The sequence below is a fragment of the Oryctolagus cuniculus genome, chromosome 9 (genome assembly GCF_051225735.1).
Source record: "Oryctolagus cuniculus isolate XC-2025 breed Fujian yellow rabbit chromosome 9, ASM5122573v1, whole genome shotgun sequence".
NCBI lineage: Eukaryota > Metazoa > Chordata > Mammalia > Lagomorpha > Leporidae > Oryctolagus > Oryctolagus cuniculus.
The window spans coordinates 97228244-97245055 of record NC_142875.1 but is presented as its reverse complement, the minus strand read 5'-3'; the positions used below and the strand labels follow the sequence as shown (position 1 = coordinate 97245055).

Below are 16812 nucleotides of genomic sequence, written 5' to 3'. Positions count from 1 at the left end.
ACCCTGGATGCTTCCTGCCTGCCTGAGGACCTGGCACTGTGTGTGTGCCAAGTGACCAGAAGAAAGCAAGCTGCCAGGCCAGGAGCGGGCGGTCTCTGGGCTCTGAAACATTACATTTTTGAAGGAGATGACTGTTGACAGTCCAGCTCAGCGATCAAGATCTTACAGGCTGGGCTTCAGAAGGGTAGGGGGTGTATTTTGAGCCACCATCCTGGGGCCACGTGAGAGGCCACGTCCCATACATGGCGATGCTAAGCGGCATTCTCAAATCGCTCAGCTTCTATTTAAACCAGTTTTGGGCCACAGTGGCTGGAGCACATCCTAGAATATGAAATGCCTTCAAATGTCACTTCGTGGTAAGTGCCACTCGGAAGTTTTTTAAATGACTCTCAAGTGGCATAGTTGCTTCGTGGAAAATCATCTACCCATTCACCACCTCTCAAGTCATCACACTGCTGTATTTGCAGCTAATTGCTCAAATCATGAGTGCACAGGCTGGACGCTGCAGGAAATTTAGAAAGACTGCAAGCGCAGAGTCACGGGACAGCACAACCCCATGTCGGGAGAGCAAATCCCTTTATCATGCCAGTGGCTGCTCCGAGTGACACAGAGTTCTTGAGTTTCTGACCCACCTCTGTGCTGGCACTGTCCCTGCAGCAGAGTAGCACACCAGGTGCAGCAGCACTGGGAACACTTCTGCAGTGACGTCAAGCAGTGGTTTTCAAAGTTTCACCTAATGGAATCGGAAAGTAAATAGTTTATCTGTATAGATTATGCACAGATGCAAACCTGCAGCATGCAGTGGAAACCTAGAAGTTAGCTGGGGAAGCCGCAAAGTGAGGCTGGGAGGCGCACAGGCGCTGTGGCACAACAGATGAGGCAGCTGCTTGGGATGCCCGCATCCCGTGTACGGGCACTGGTTTCAGTCCCAGCTCCTTCACTTCCAATCCAGCTTGCTGCCAATGGCAGATTCTGGGGCCCCTGCCCCCTACATAGGAGGCTCGGGAAGAGTTCTGCGCCCATGGCTTCAGTCTGATCCAGCCCTGGCTATTGTGGGCATTTGGGGAGAGACCCAGTGGACAGATCGATTTCTGTGTGTGTGTGTGTGTGTGTGTGTGTGTGACTCTGCCTTTCGAGTAGCTAAAAAGAAATAATCATTAAAAAAACCGAGCCTGGGGCTCAAGCTGACAGGTGTTAGGAGTATTCTGGATCCTCCCACTGCTCAGGTTCTGTTATGCCTGCATGCAGAGAAATCTGGACTCAGGAGGTACAAACAAGTGTTTCATAGCTCACCGTGCAATTCTGGGTTATCACTTGGTTAAATAAAGATGTCACAGGTTTTATCCTTGCAAAAACAAAGTTTGCTTGGCAGAAAACTCAAAATGTCGGTGAGTTGTTATAATTTAGTGTTCATCAGGATGCACTTTAAACATTACCTCTTAAACACCAAGTCTTTACACAGTGAGGCTTCTGAGACTAGAGGACTGGGCCACTCCAACCAACCCGCTCTCCTGATAGCCTACAGAATGTACAAAATGCACCTCACCACTATGGAAGGCACTAGACAGAAATCAGAAAGATACAAGAGGGGACTTGAAGCCTGGAAGGAGGAACAAAGTTTGGGTGCGCTTCTTATTTCTTAATGGTTCTTTGCTTGGGACAAGCCAGTCCCACCAGGCAAAGCAGCTAAGATTAAAAAGTCTATAGTCTTGCTGGCTTAACCCACATATCACCGGCTTAAAAAAAAAAGAGAGAGGACAGAGGTGAGCATGACCAAAGCACTTAGAAAGAGAGGGTGGATCCTAGAAGGGAGAGCCAGAGACAGGGGTCCAAAAACTGAGCCAGAAACTTGGCCTAGGTTGACTCCTGGTAGCCTGGCTTAGGCTGCAAGAACTTCAGACTTCTGCAGGCGGTGTGGGGCTCAATTCAGACCTAAACCTAGAAACTTGAGTTGTCTCCCTTTAAACCATTTTCAGTACTTATCAGAGGAACATAACAGAATCCAGAATCTCTAAAACGTCTCAAAGTTCCAGACTCAATCCAGAATGTCCAGGCAGGCACGCAGGGGAAAAAGCAGTCAACAGAGATTAATCCTGGAAGGACTCAGAAGCTGGAATTGGCCAGCAAAGGCTTTCAAGAGCTGGTAAGGCTGCTCAAAGATGTAAAGGAAGATAGGCTAACAGGCGAACATGAAGGAAGTCTCAGCAGAGAAACAAAATCATATTTAAAAAGGCAAAACTAGGGGAAATTCTACAGCAGAAAAATTAACGCATAAAATTTAAAACTTACAGGACAAGCTTCATAGCAAATTGTAGCTGACAGATTAGTCAGTAAACCTGAAGACAGATGAACAAAAATGATCTAGTCTACAGAACAGAAAAAGATATGCTAAGTTAAGGAGCTTCAAAGACAAGAGCTGGCATCAAAAGATTCTTAATATGTGTGTAATCAAGTACAAGGATTAGAAGACAGAATGGGGCTCATATTTGAAAAAATAACGTCCGGGCAGCAGCACTGTAGCACAGCAGGTTAAGCGCCACCTGTGACACCAGCATTTCATATGAGTGCTGGTTCAAGTCCCAGCTGCCCCACTTCTGAACCAACTCCCTGTTAATACGGCTGGGAAAGCAGTGGAAGATGGCCCAAGTCCTTAGACCCTGCCACCCCTGTGGGAGACCCACATGAAGTTCTAGGCTCCTGGCCTTGGTTACAACCATTTAAGGAGTGAACAAGTGGGTGGAAGATCTCTTTCTCTAACTCTGATTTTCAAATAAATATTTTTAAATTCCAAGTATGTTCCCAACTCTATATAAGTTATTTATCTGTGCACTCAATTTTAGTGAGTCTCAGGCAAAATCAACACAAGGAGATTCAAAACAAAGAAAATCACATCTAAAGATGCAAAGCAATGGGAGACCAGGATAAGTACCTGGCTCCTGCCATCGGATCAGCGCGGTGCGCCGGCTGCGGCAGCCATTGGAGGGTGAACCAACGGCAAAGGCAGACCTTTCTCTCTGTCTCTCACTGTCCACTCTGTCAAAAAAAAAAAAAAAAAAAAAGATGCAAAGCAGTGTTGCTGGTGTTCAGCCCCTCTGCAGAAAAGTGTGGCAGACTCTTCTAAAACTAAGCACACACCTATCTATGAAATAGCAAGTTTACCTCTAACCCAAAATATATGAACACACGTGTCCAAAGACTTCCACCAATCTTACCCAGGAGAATGGAATAAGCCCACGGCATTCACACAACAGAACACCACTCAGAGATAACAAGGAATGAGCTGTCGATAGATTCAAGGACAGGAATGAATTTCAAAATCATTACCCTGAAAGAAGCCTAATGCAGAACAGCACATACTGTTTTATTCCAGTTATATGAGGTCCCAGAATAGATTACACTCAATCTTATGGAGAAAAAGAAGGCTGGGATCAGGGAGAACGGACCAGGCAAGGCAGCAGGAGACTCGCCGAGGCCCTGGTGGTGCTGCCCATCTGGGTGTGATTTGTACTTCATGAGTGCAGGCACTTGCAAAATTCCCAATGGTTGGCTCAAAGATGTGCTTCACGCTACATTTTCCCTTAAAACCACTGAACCCTGATATTCATATATACTGAAGTATCCAGGCTTGAGATGTATTCCAAGTTACTCTTAAGTGGATAAAGAATGAGTGGGTGGATAGATACAGGCATACACGCATTTTCTGAACAACTTTCTTGTACACTTTTTTTTTTTTTTTTCCATAGCAAATGTTAAGGGAGAGGGAGATTTCCCTACTCCTGAATACCCACTGTGGAAGAAAAAGAGCTTCGTTTGAAAATTCACAGTTAAGGCATCAATCTTTGAGTCCCCAGCAATACAAGAGATGGTCTTTTCCCTGTCTTTAATGTTAGGGAGTTAGCTTAGCAACCGATGCACTGTAAACAGAAACAAATATCTGAGTAAAACATCCCCTTCCTTACCACAAATGCAGCATTAGCGCTGTTCCAGACAGGAGACCGTCAACACCAATTGGCTACAAATACCCAGAGATTTTTCTAGACACTTGCTGGCTCAAAAAGGAGCCCTGTCCACAGTCACTGGGCAACGTCTTCCCCTCCATCCTCCCACCCACTAATCCTTGACTTCCATTATCACGGTCCACTCCCTTTCCCGCCTTAGGGAATAAACTGCTGCTCCTCTATGGAAACTCCTTCCCCGTCCCTTGGTCCCTGGCTAACTTTGTTCATTCTTGGATGCCAACTTCCCTCGCCCAGAGGCTAGAATGGGCACACCCTGCCTCACCTCCCACATGCACACGACCAAAGCCACTGAGCTGAGAACACCGAGAGTCTCTTTTCTGACTGACAGGCAGCCCACGAGCGCAAGGCCTGGTGACCTGCAGGGAAAGCCACAGCTCGCATTCCCCGAGTGTCAGCCCGATGCGAGGCACTCCTGACCACGTGACCCATATTCGTGCCATTCTGCTCATACCGGGCCCTCCAATGTCTGTTGAAGAAATGTCCCTATAAAGGGACAGTTAGTCTCTGTCGGCTCCCAGGCAGGATCACACCTGGAGTAAATGACAGGCCCTGAGCCCGCCTCACTGAGCGCAGGCCGATGGGCAAACTTCCTCCAAAGAGAGAGAGTGCCCCACACGCCCTGACAAGCGCTGATACGGAGGAAACATGGATGAGGTACCTGGTAGAACTCGGCATGCATTTAAAAGTTGCATGTAATTTACCATTTGTTAAACGCACAACTTCGAAATCCATCCATTCAGCTTACCAGTCAATGAGCGGCTGCTTGCTTCTGGGTAGACTGGCACCCACTGGGCAGTGACTACAAAACACACGGCCTAGGTGGAAGCTACAGGAAGAATGGGGTATCGGCTGATTGCGTGACGAAGCCATGCCGGAGGGCGCCCTGCACATGCACCCAGCGCCGCCACAGCCACTGTCCAGGCACCTGCACTCCGGGCCGGCTTCCCCAGGCAGCCACACCCCTGCCCAGGGCCCACTTCCACCGCGCCCCACGTCAATTCTGCCCCGGGTCCAGGTCTAGCAAGGTTCCTGGGTGAGTAATTGCATCACTGAAGTGTTCTCCCATATGAAACAGAATACCCATTTAAGAATTATTCTAAGGACTTCATGAAAATAACAAAGGCTCTGGTCTGTCACTGCCGAAGGCGGGGACGCGCAGCCTTCGGGCTTCTCCCGTCTGACCACCAGAGCGCTGCTCCAGCGGCTCTCACGTCTCAGTGTGGGCTCCTCCCGCGAAGGGGTCAAACGCACACCGCTGTAAATCAGCAAAACCTTTTAGGGTTAAAAGTGTAATTTTATTTAGATGTTACTTGTACATAATCTATAGTAAGATATACAAACAGATAAAAATTGTTTAACAGGAATTTCTCTTTTAATACCACTTTAAATTCCATTTACATCAGCATTGGTAATACTGCAATGACAGATACTCTTGATTTATAAAACGAAAATTACTGCTACTCTGGCTGATACAGTCCCACTAGTCTTTAATGGATTAAAATGTATCATGTATTTCAGTTGCAAATTATTAACAAAACTTTAACAACCTAGCCACTTGGTGCTCAGAAAATATTTTGGTGTTCTAAAAATTTACTGAAATGAAAATGTTAATTTTATAATAGTATCCTTAGTGAAGAAAAACATAAGGGTGCAAAATCTTATGGTTTGGGGCTAACAAGGCAAAACACTTGTCTTCTGCTCAACCACATAGCTGTGTGGTACTACGTGGTACCATGTGGGCCACTGCTGCATCCTCTTTGCCCAATCTATGCTATCAGGGAAACTTATGGGAAATGCAACTAAAATGCACACGGAGAAATAAAACTGCAGATAATTTAAAACAACCTTACAGTTTACACTATAATTTAAAATGCAAAATTTATAGAAATGAAGTGTGCTTTTAAATGTTCTCCACTTGTTTTGGTAAATAGTTTTTTGAAAATGAAGACTTGAAAACTCAAAATCTTAACTTTTTTCTTTCATGCAACACCTTAATAGAAAGTCTGGATTTTAATTTTAAAATAAATCAGGTTTGCTAAAAAATACTCTAAAAAAAACAAATCTGGATGTTAGTCATTTTCCCATTCTTTTAAAATTTATAGAATACAACAGGGCAAAAACTTTTCCACTAGTCCTAAAATCAAGTTGAAAATAACTTGGTGATTAAACTACAACTGAGACACTAATAGTGAATAGGCTCAGGACTATCCTGGATAAAGTGCCACTAATTTTATTGTAACAGGATATGAATAGGAGAAATCCTCACATGGACAGTGCTCTCTCCAGAAGGGCCAAACAAAATGAAAAAGTATTAGAAATTATAAGTTCCAGAACTATGCAGGGAACTCTCATCGCAAACATGGCTAAAAACGTGAACTATTACAACAAAGACAAAATAAGACTTTAAAAATGGTCAGAGTCCCAAGAATAATGCCAACCCAATAGGCCTCTACATCTGCACCCTCCCCCCCACTGAAAAGAAAAAAAAGGAAATTAAGAAACTTACAGCTATTACTTATATTCAAGAAAATCCCAGTGGCCGCCAAATGGTGGCCCTCCTGGAGAAGAGCGGCTCAGGAAGCCAGTGACAGACAGCTGATTCCACCGGGCAGACCTGGACGCACCTGAGGGGAGGCTGGCCTTGCGAGAGCGATGAGGACACGCGGTTTCTCAGAGCTCCAAGATCCATCCTCACACGGTGGCCACCACCAGCCAGACAGCTGTCACTCACAGACACACAGCTGTGAGCACACAGCTGATGGGCTTCTCAGAACCCACGGACCACAGTCCACGGATCACTGCCCTATCTCCATTCCTACCATCCATGCCGCAGCTCTGTTTCTAGCCCAAGGTTGCTCCCTTCCTCATCATGGGGCTTCTCTAATCACCACCACCTGATTGATTCTGGGACGCGAGATTTCCTCAGTGAGTCTGGTATCTTAGCATATCTGCGAAGGCCAATCTATAGCCAATGCCTGGGGCACTCGCTGATTCTAAGCAAGTAGTTATCCTTCTCCCAGAATCACAGAATACAAGCTCCTGTTCTTTTGTTCTTGAGCTCCCCAACAGCCTACCTTAGCCAGGAAAGTGAGCCCCATCTCTAGGATTAGGCATACGGGGAGGGCAGAGGTGGAAGCCAAGGACTGCGCCTCGGCCAAGGTCTAAGCATGGTGATCTAGTGAGGGGTGACTTAAAATCGGACACCACGAGTGTGAGACGAGAGAACTACGTGCTTCTAGGGTGGGGCGAATGCCCTGCTCATGGGACTGATCCCTAATCTGGCCACAGCACCGAGAGAAGTGAAGAAATAGCTGTTAGCATCTCCTTTCACCCAGACCTGAGCTTTGCAGATCCAGACAGTGGAGCGAGGTGCCATCTGACGCCCTCTCTTTGTGCGTGGAGGAGGAGCCACGAACCCTGGCCACCACACTTAGGTCACAGCTAACCCGGAAAGGGGGCAGGAGGGGCGCTGCACCCTGGGCCGCACTGGGCAGCTCCTGCACACTCGCAGCTGTCCCAGCCAGCGGGCTCCTGGACTGTGAGGGCTGGCCAGTGTTCTGACTGGCATCCTGACAGGCCCCTCGAAGGAGAAAGCACCCAGATCCTTTACCCTGACGGAGCTGCTGAATCCTTGCACAAAGATCATCAACAAGCACTGACCAGGCAAATGCCGGGGGGCCTGCCCCGAGAGGGCCCTTCCGATTCCACGTCTGACAAGCGTGTGCAAAGGCAATGAGAGTACTCAATGGAGCATTCAAATTCAGTCAGGGGCCGCCAAGCAGAGAAACTGGAGGCAGAAATATTTGGTTCTTCTGTGTTGCTAAACCCTTCCCTGCAGAACCAACTTTGGAAACACATTTTTACAAAGAAAGGGAAAAAAAATCCCTGGATGGAAAACAATATCACTTACTGATTGGAAGACATCACACTGACACACAGTCATTAATCTTGCCAAGACCCAAAGCCAGGCAGTTTCACAAACACACAGCAAGTCTGCAGAACTGTAAGGATCGATAGAGAGTAAACCCAAACTGCACTAAATACTTTCACGGCCGAGGGGAAGCAAGGTGCTGTTTTGAGGACAATGCAATAGTTACAGCGTATTTCCTCGTGTGCAGCAAGATTTGCTATGTGTAGTGGCACTTAAGTATTACACAGTAAATACTGAAAAAACCTGGAATTGTTGGATGTGCAGAAGCAATACCACATTGTGAATACAAAAGGTGCTAAGCTACAGGATTATCACACCACTACTGGGGTGCTGAGCCCACGTACAACCCTCCTGACACTTGCAACCTGCGGCCGCCTGCTCGGCCTCAGTCGGACCAGTCGTTCTCGTCAAACTCCGAGTCGTCGTCGGAGTCGCTGTACTCCACGGCAATGCGTCTGGACAGGATGGTGGCCACGTCGTCCCCAATGGGCTCCCGCTTGGCCTCCTGCTCCCGCTGCTCCTGCACCTTCTTCAGCTGAATTCCTGCAGCCACACACGAGATTGAGAATCAAATCCCCCTGCTCAGGCCCAGGGAAGGAAAGCTAAATGTGAACACCTGCTGGACCGTGTTTTTCTAACGGCGCTACGGAGAAAGTTCTGGAAACTGAAGAGGCGGCAAGCTCAGGGAATATTAAGAAGTTTAATGCTCCCCTCAAAAAATGTGCAGTGCGGGGCGGCGCTGTGGCGTAGCAGGTAAAGCTGCTGCCTGCAGTGCCGCCACCCCATATGGGTGCCAGTTCGAGACCTGGCTGCTTCACTTCCGATCCAGTTCTCTGCTACAGCCTGGGAAAGCAGTAGAAGATGGCCCAAGTCCTTGGGCCCCTGCACCCATGTGGGAGACCCAGAAGAAGCTCCTAGCTCCTGGCTTCGGATCGGTGCAGCTCCAGTCATTGCGGCCATCTGGGGAGTGAACCAGTGGATGGAAGACCTCTCTCTCTCTGCCTCTCCTCTTTCTGTGTAACTGTGACTTTCTAATCCTCCGCCTGCGGTGCTAGCACCCCGGGTTCTAGTCCCGTTTGCTGGATTCTGTTCCGGTTGCTCCTCTTCCAATCCAGCTCTCTGCTGTGGCCTGGGAGTGCAGTGGAGGATGGCCCAGGTCCTTGGGCCCTGCACCCGCATGGGAGATCAGGAGAAGCACCTGGCTCCTGGCTTTGGATCGGCAGTGCACCAGCCGCAACATGCTGGCCATGGCGGCCACTTGGGGGGTGAACCAATGGAAAAAAAAGGAAGACCTTTCTCTCTCTCTCTCTCTCTCTCACTGTCTAACTCTGCCTGTCAAAAGAAAAAAAAAAAAAGAAGAAAGAAAAGAAAAAGTAATGTGCAGTGCAAGTCATAATGTTTTTATGACAAAGTAATGTGCTGAAATAATAAAAATGAGTTATAACTTCAGTGCACATGGACACCTTAAAAAATTCTAGAGCCACACTGGTCTATGAGGTGGCAACCAGTCACATGGAGATCTTGTAACTTTTACACATGGTATGTGGCTAGTGGCATCAGGAAGAGTGTGTCTATCTTCCCACAACATGGGACTAAAGACATGGAGACACAGTACATTAACAGTTCCCAGCTAACATGCAAGAGTAACTGAGAAAGCTCTGTTTTAACAACTGCTATTGAAAATAGATATAATAAAATCATCTACTCTCTTGCTTAGTAACAAAAGAAGACACATGTTCACTTTTAAGCTATCTCTTTTGCAGTCATTTCAGATTTATGGACTATCTATAAGACAGAAAAACATTTCCATATCCCCAGTGCCTGGGTCCCCCAACTGGTCACATCTGACCCTATGTGTCGTCTGGTCTCCTCCTCTGTCCCTCTTACACGCACACACACGTTCTCTCTGGATCACTTGAGGCCAGGTGGCATACCTAGCCTACAGATATTTTTCAGATTTTATCAACAGACCCAATCTACCTACAAATGGAAAAAATTTCCCCCTAATTCAACAACCAACAAAGGATGGGTCATGACACTAGTAGTTACGTTTCATCAAATGTCCTTTGCTCTGGACACACACCCAGGAAGTATCGCATCTCAGGGACTTCTTTCCCTGACAAAATCAAAGCGTGCCAATGGTGGTCAAGACTCACAGAGGACACAGGAGTCTTTGGGGTGGGAAGGGGGCGGTGTGCCACAGGCCAGATTCGAAGGCAGAGGCAGCACCATCACAGCTGTGCTGCAAAGGGAATCATTAACGCCAGGCCCTGGGCTGCAGCTCTGTGCTCGCTCACTGTTGGACGAGGGACCTGGAGAAGTCTCTTCCTGGAAGGGACTGTCGCACTTACCCATCCGAATAGCAGCAAGGAGGTCGCTTCGCGCATCGCTGATGGGCGGCTGCGCAGGCTCTGGACGCTTTGCCTCAGCCACTGGGGGGCCGTGCATCGGGGAAGACGACAGAGAGGAGCCAGGGCCAGGGGGGCCCGGTGGGGGAGGGGGCGGGCCGGGGGGAGGTGGCGCTGTGACCAGGAGCCCTGCGGCAGGTGGATGAGGAGGAGCTGAGTATGTGGAGCCAGCTGAGGCAGGAAATGGGGGCTGCATGGGGATCTGGAGGGGGCTGACAAAGGCAGTTTGTGCTGAAGGAATCATGGGTGGAGGCGGCGGCGGAGGTGGTCCTGACGGGTTGTAATATTCTATTATCTGCGCTGGGAGCATCCTGATAGAGAGAGGAGACACGGAGTCAGCAGAGTGACAGTGGAGGGTCACTTCCTCTCAATGCTACTGCGCCCAGACAGGCTGCCCCGGGCGTGACACATGCGGGTCAGTGGGTCTGAAATCCCCCCTGGGAGGCACACATCCATGCTGTGGGTCTGTCGTTTTCAGAGGTCGACAGTGTTCACTGCAACAGGATGCCAAACCTTCTACTTTATTCCAGAATGAAGCAGTTGACTACAGATGGCCAAACTGCAACCCCAGTCACCCTGTATCCCAGGCATCTCAGAGGAGTGTGGCTCCCAAACCTGGCCTGCAAGGGTTCTGTGACCACGCAGACTGGGAACATTTCACACTCTCGAGCCCAGCCCCACGGAAACCCCCATGGCCATGTGCCCTACAGACTACCAATGTTTTGCAGAGCCCCAGTGCCAAGAAATCTGCTGAATCCTATCCAGCTAAGGGTTTGCCAAACCAACTGGACCCCAGACCCTTTCTGCCTGAGTGCAGAAGCCTCAGAATGCTCCCCTGGGAATCCTGATTTAAGGAGAGCCGAAAGATGGGAGGCAGCTAGGACTGTGTGTCGAGCAGTAAAGCCCGGGAAGGCTCAGGGGCTTGCCCTGGGCAGAGGGTCCACAACACACCAGGCTGAAGAACACTCGGGGCAGTGGGGGTACAGATGCAACCGTCCTAGGCACAATTTGGAGGGCACTGCTCTTGAGACTTCGGTTAAGCCAAAAGAGAATGCCGAAAACAGCCCATTAAACAGAGGTGTGTGCTCACATCCAGGAACTTGAACATCAAAGTCTCCTGTAGCAGGTGTTTGAATTCCACCTGAAAGGTGGGAACAGGAGGGGCTGGGGGCAGTACTGATACCTGGGTGCCAAGCGGTCAAGACAGCAGACTGCAGGGGCCTGCACAATATGTTCACCTCACATGGGCTAAGAACTGTCTGTGAGGCACCCAAGACATGTAAAGAAACTTGAGGGTGGAACAGGGCCAAAGATCAGGGTCCCATCCTTCCTCACGGCCTTGCCTCGGAGACCCACCCAGACACACGACCCTCTGCACACACAGACGTCACCCTGAGGTTGCACTGTGATGAAAAAAGAAAGGGGGAGCTGCTCGATGCTGTACCTGCTTCAGTCCACACAGGATTTTGTTCTGCCTGACAGAATCCACAGCCAATCATTCTTGACTTTATTCTGGCATCCAAACCATCAAAGCTAAAAATCCCTGCACCACCTACAGCAAGACTCCAATGCCAGAGGGAGCATAACCAGAGCATAAGGAGCACTGATTCACCCGAAATCTGCTGGAGCCATCGGTGCCGAGGCCTGCGACCCCTCTGGGGCCTGTGGGGGCGGCGGGGGCGGCGGCTGCTGAGGTCTGTTGAGGGCCATGTGCCTGGCCGAGGCTGAGGGGGGCCGGTACTCGTGCTCGGGGGCCTGGGTTGCGGGCCCATGTGGTGCTGCATCACCAGCTGCGTAGGACGGGGTCACCGGCTGGGGGTGTAGAGAATGATTGGGAGTGGCCGGGTAAGAGTAATCCGTGACATCCGATGCGTGAGACCTGGCATTCAAGAGACAGGGGTGGGAGACTTGTAAATTAAGCAAGGAAAAAACCCCCCTTGCAGACAGCAGAGTACATCTGAATCATAACGTTGCCAATGCATAAAAGCCAACACTTATTCCTTTACTGCCAACTAGGCCTGGCCCCGTGAGAGCTTCTGAGCAGCGGTGTAATTACTATTTTAGCAGCAAGCCCAGTGTTACATGGAGTCAGATTCGCAGCTTTGAAGTGAACAAGTCAGCAGACGGGCGGGCAGGCAGGCAACAGAGGGCCCTGCTTACACAAGATCTCAGCAGACTTCTCTAAGAAAGAAGGCTACAAGGCAAAGTCCACTTCATTTAGAAACAGCATCTAAGACAGGCGTTCTGTGGCAAAGAAACTGACAGCATATAATTAGAAGACAGAAAATGGTAGGTGGACGGGATAAATATTAACAGGAAGGACAGAAAAAGAAAGAGCTCAATCAAGTGAATTGCATTTATTATCAAAGGAAGAAATGCACTGAACCAAAGGAGAAAGCAGCAAGCCAGTGCAGCATGGAAAGGCCTCATCTGCTAGGAGGGCTCAGCGGAGTGTGACCTCTGGAAGGAAAGGAGACCTTGGTTAGTGAGTGGAGAGGAGTTGAGAGAGGTGCTGGGCACTGGGTGCTGGACGCCCACCGCAGCCCTGGGAGGAGACAAGGAGTTGCGTGAGTGGCAGCTGCAGGTGTTAGTGGCACACAGTGACAGTCACGCACACCCACCGGATTACAGGACACACAGGGCCTGCACACCCTCTCAGGACAGCTGAAGCAGGGGTTGGCCAAGGCTGGGAACCCAAAGAAAGCAAAAGGACAAACCCTCCGGGTACTCTGTCCTCCTCCGCGCTCCCTGCCTGCTCCAGTCTCTTTGCGTCACTCATAAACTCAATGCCCATTTTCCTTCTCTCCCACTCTTCTCTTCTCGTTCTGACTTTCCTCACGTGCACTTGCCGGTTTCGGGGAGGATTCAGCTTGTGTTTCTCTCTCTGAAGGAAACAGGCAAACACACATTGGGGATGTGGAGGGGGGGGTAGAGAGAGCTGAGTCTCCGTGTCTGGATTTCAGACCGCAGCTCCGCTGGCCTGGGGCACCGGGACGGAGCTACAGGACAAGATGCTGCGCCCGCCCTTTCCCTCCCTGGCCACAGAGCAGTGACAACCACTAACTCAGGAAGGCTTCCCAAGTGCAGGATGCGCTTGGCAGTACGTGTGCATGCCATTATGCCTTTCCAACTGTGCCGGCTGCTAGCGAGTGAGTCAGGAGCGTTTTTAACAAGGGAAGAACCTGACCTGTACTAAGATTTAGCAGATGCTTAAAATGTAAATACCTAAAACTTGGTCGCCACTGGTCACAGGCACTTGACTGTGTGCAACTGTGTAGCAGAGGCGTCCCGCCCCAGGGGCAATGAGTCTGCCCAGAGCAGGCGCAGGAAGCTGCCACCTTGTGCAGCGCAGAGTGCTGCCCTTGCAAGGCAGCTTGACGACACTGGGCGGCTGGGGGCCCAGAAAACAGGGTGGCCGGGATGAGCATGGAAGGAAAGGAAGAGGCAGAATCAGAAGAGCTTTGCAGAGGGCAGGCCATCGGGAGGCTGGGGTTGGGGTGGACAGCCCAGGAGTGAGGAAGCCAGGTGGGGAGGAGGGGCACTGCTGGCAGAAGTCAGCACAGGCACCAGGCCAGCGTGGAGCGGATTGGCGATCCTGCTGCTACGTGATGACCAGGAATTGCCTGTTGCAGAAGAAATTCAGGGGTGCAGATAAGACCACAACAGGCAGAAATAAGTGTGGTTGCACCTCAACACCTGTGGGGGACTCCCAGAGAGACAGAACCCACAAGTGCTGAAGTCCTCCCATGAAATGGCACAGTATTTGCACGGACCCTACACATGCCCTCCCACATATCTTAAATCAGCTCTAGATGACTTGAAAGACACCTAATGCAATGCAAATTGCTGTTACAATGTTTTTCTGGGAGTAACGGCAAGAAAAATGGCTGTACGTGTTTAGGATGGACACATCCATCACAGCCTAACTACGTGTTCCCGTCTTGGTTGGCTGACTTCAGGGCTGCAGAAGCCATGGATGTAGGGGGACTGACTGTATCTACTGGGGATTCAATGGGTGACCACAATACATCTGTTAGGGTCTTTCAGGTAGACAGGCAGAGACTGTCTGAGAGCTGTAACAGGGCCCAGGGTCCGATGAGAAAAAAGGACAGTTGGGCATGGAGAAGCAAGAGTAACACAGAAAGAGGGCTGGTGACCCAGGGGGCAACACTTCCTCATCCTCAACCCTAGTTCATGCTTAAGAGCCAACCCATTCCTAACCATCGGGGGGGCGGAGGGGGCGGGGGGGGGCATGCACAGCAGCACAGATCGAAGATCACAGGATTGGAGTATATTACTTACACGAGGGATTTATTGATGTGCCATGAAGTTTGATACTTAAATTCCCCTCAATATTTTTTTTAAAGGCTTTATTTTATTTGAAAGGCAGAGTAAGAGAGAGACAGAGAGACACAGAGAGAGATCCTCCATCTGCTGGTTCATTCCTCAAATGGCCACAATGGCCAAGGCTGGGCCAGACCAAAGCCAGGAGCCAGGAACTACGTCCAGATTTGGGCCATTCCTCCTCTGCCCTCCCAGGCACACCAGCAGGGAGCTGGATAAGAAGTGGAGCAGCCAGGACACACCAGTGCCCAAATGGGGTGCCAGAACTGCAGGCAGTGGTTTAACCTTCTAAGTCACAATAAGAATCCCCATTCTCAGTATCTTAAATGCACACAGATGAGAGGATACATACAATCATGAAAAATATGTATGGGGTTGGTGCTGTGGTGCAGTGGGTTAACACCCTGATCTGAAGCACCAGCATCCCATACGGGCGCTGGTTCGAGACTCGGCTGCTCCACTTCTGATCTAGCTCTCTGCTGTGACCTGGGAAAGCAGTAGAAGATGGCCCAAGTCCTTGGGCCCCTGCACCCATGTGAGAGACCCAGAGGAAGCTCCTGGCTCCTGGCTTTGGATCGGCGCAGCTCTGGCTGTTGCAGCCAACTGGGGAGTGAATCATCAGATGGAAGACCTCTCTCTCTGCCTCTCTTCTCTTTGTGTAACTGACTTTCAAATAAATAAATAAATAAATCTTAAAAAATATGTACAACCATTAAAAATATGTTTCTAAATACTTTCAACATGAACTATGGGGCCAGCATTGTGGTGCAGCAAGTTAAGCTACCACTTGGGATGCCAGCATTCCATATCAGAGTGCCAAGTCTAGTCCTGGCTGCTGTGCCTCTGATCTAGTGTCCTGCTAAAGTGCCTAGGAAGGCAGCAGATGATGGCTAAAGTACTTGAGTCCCTGTCACCCACTTGGGAGACCCAGGTGGACTTCCAGGCTCCTGGCTTCAGCTTGGCCCAGTCCTGGCTGTTGCAGACATTTGGGAAGTGAACCTAAGGATAAATGATATTCCTTTTCTCTCTCTGTTTTGCCTTTCAAATGAATAAATACATTTTTAAAAAGAAATAAAAAGTCAAAAGAAATAAAAATTTAATAGCACAATTCCCATTTTATAAAAGAGGAAAACACATGTACAGAAAGACTATGTAGTAACTAAAATGTAGACGGTGATGCAATGATTTCTCTGGATGGTAAGACTATGGATAATATTTTATTTAATGTGTTCTATAACTTCCAGATATAATAAACACATCTTATTTTATAAAAAGAAAGAAGTGGCATGTGTTGGTAAAATTAAAGGGGTTGGCATAGTGGTGTAGTGGGTTGAGCCATCACCTGTGACACCATATGGGCACCAGTTCGAGCCCAGCTGCTCTGCTTCTGATTCAACTCCCTGTTAATGTGTCTAGTAAGACAACAGAGGGTGCCCAAGTGCTTGGGCCCTCACCACCCATGTGACAGACCTGGATAGAGTTTCCAGGCTCCTGGCTTCAGATTGGCCCAATTAAAGCTGTTGCAGCCATTTGGGGAGTAAACCAGAGGATGGACGATCTCTCTCTCTGTCTCTCTGTCTCTCCCTCTCTCTGTAACTTTGCCTTTCAAATAAATAAAATATTTTTTAAAAACTTCTAAATTAATTTAAGGGACACATTTCAAGTACTATGATAGACTATAATCTCCCTATTAATACACACTGCATACAAATAATGAGAGGACAAGAGAATGGTATGAGACAAAAGAAAACTCTGAAGCAATAAAACTTACAATCCTATTTGCTTTTTGAAAAATAAGAGAGATGAAGATATATCTAAACAACAGAGTGGCGGAAGACCAAATAATCTGATAATCATCAACTTACCCCCAACATGGAACAATCTAATTACAGATGTTAGATTGAATACTATTCAACTGGTTGATTAAAAAACATCATAATTTTCCCATCTGTATCTGTGTAAAACAGACCGTATGTATGGGATAAAAATAAAGTATAGCTTTGCATAAACAAACAATCATAACTAAATTATCTGGGAAAAATTAGAATGCTGGCTAGCTTTGTGGGGGCTGTGAAGTTTGTGTAGCTGTCCTACCCAAAGAACTACAGCA

At 48.8% G+C, this 16812-nt stretch overlaps 1 protein-coding gene across 23 annotated transcripts in view; it reads right to left on the bottom strand.

The window, feature by feature from the left end:
• Nucleotides 1-5292: 5292 nt before the first annotated feature.
• The window catches only part of WASF3 (WASP family member 3), a 136628-nt gene continuing 125108 nt past the window's right edge, over nt 5293-16812 (bottom strand). For 19 of the 23 annotated variants that reach the window (XM_089304404.1, XM_089304414.1, XM_089304406.1 and 16 more), the window contains 3 exons: nt 11971-12237; nt 10302-10669; nt 5293-8493 (listed from right to left, as the gene is read on the bottom strand). In XM_089304404.1, the coding sequence (XP_089160530.1) occupies nt 8336-8493; nt 10302-10669; nt 11971-12237 (793 nt within the window). In that variant the 3' untranslated portion in view covers nt 5293-8335. Of the gene's footprint in view, nt 8494-10301; nt 10670-11970; nt 12238-13075; nt 13243-16812 lie in introns of all 23 variants that reach the window. The other 4 variants (XM_089304416.1, XM_070049198.2, XM_017343458.4 and 1 more) reach the window with 1 other exon arrangement.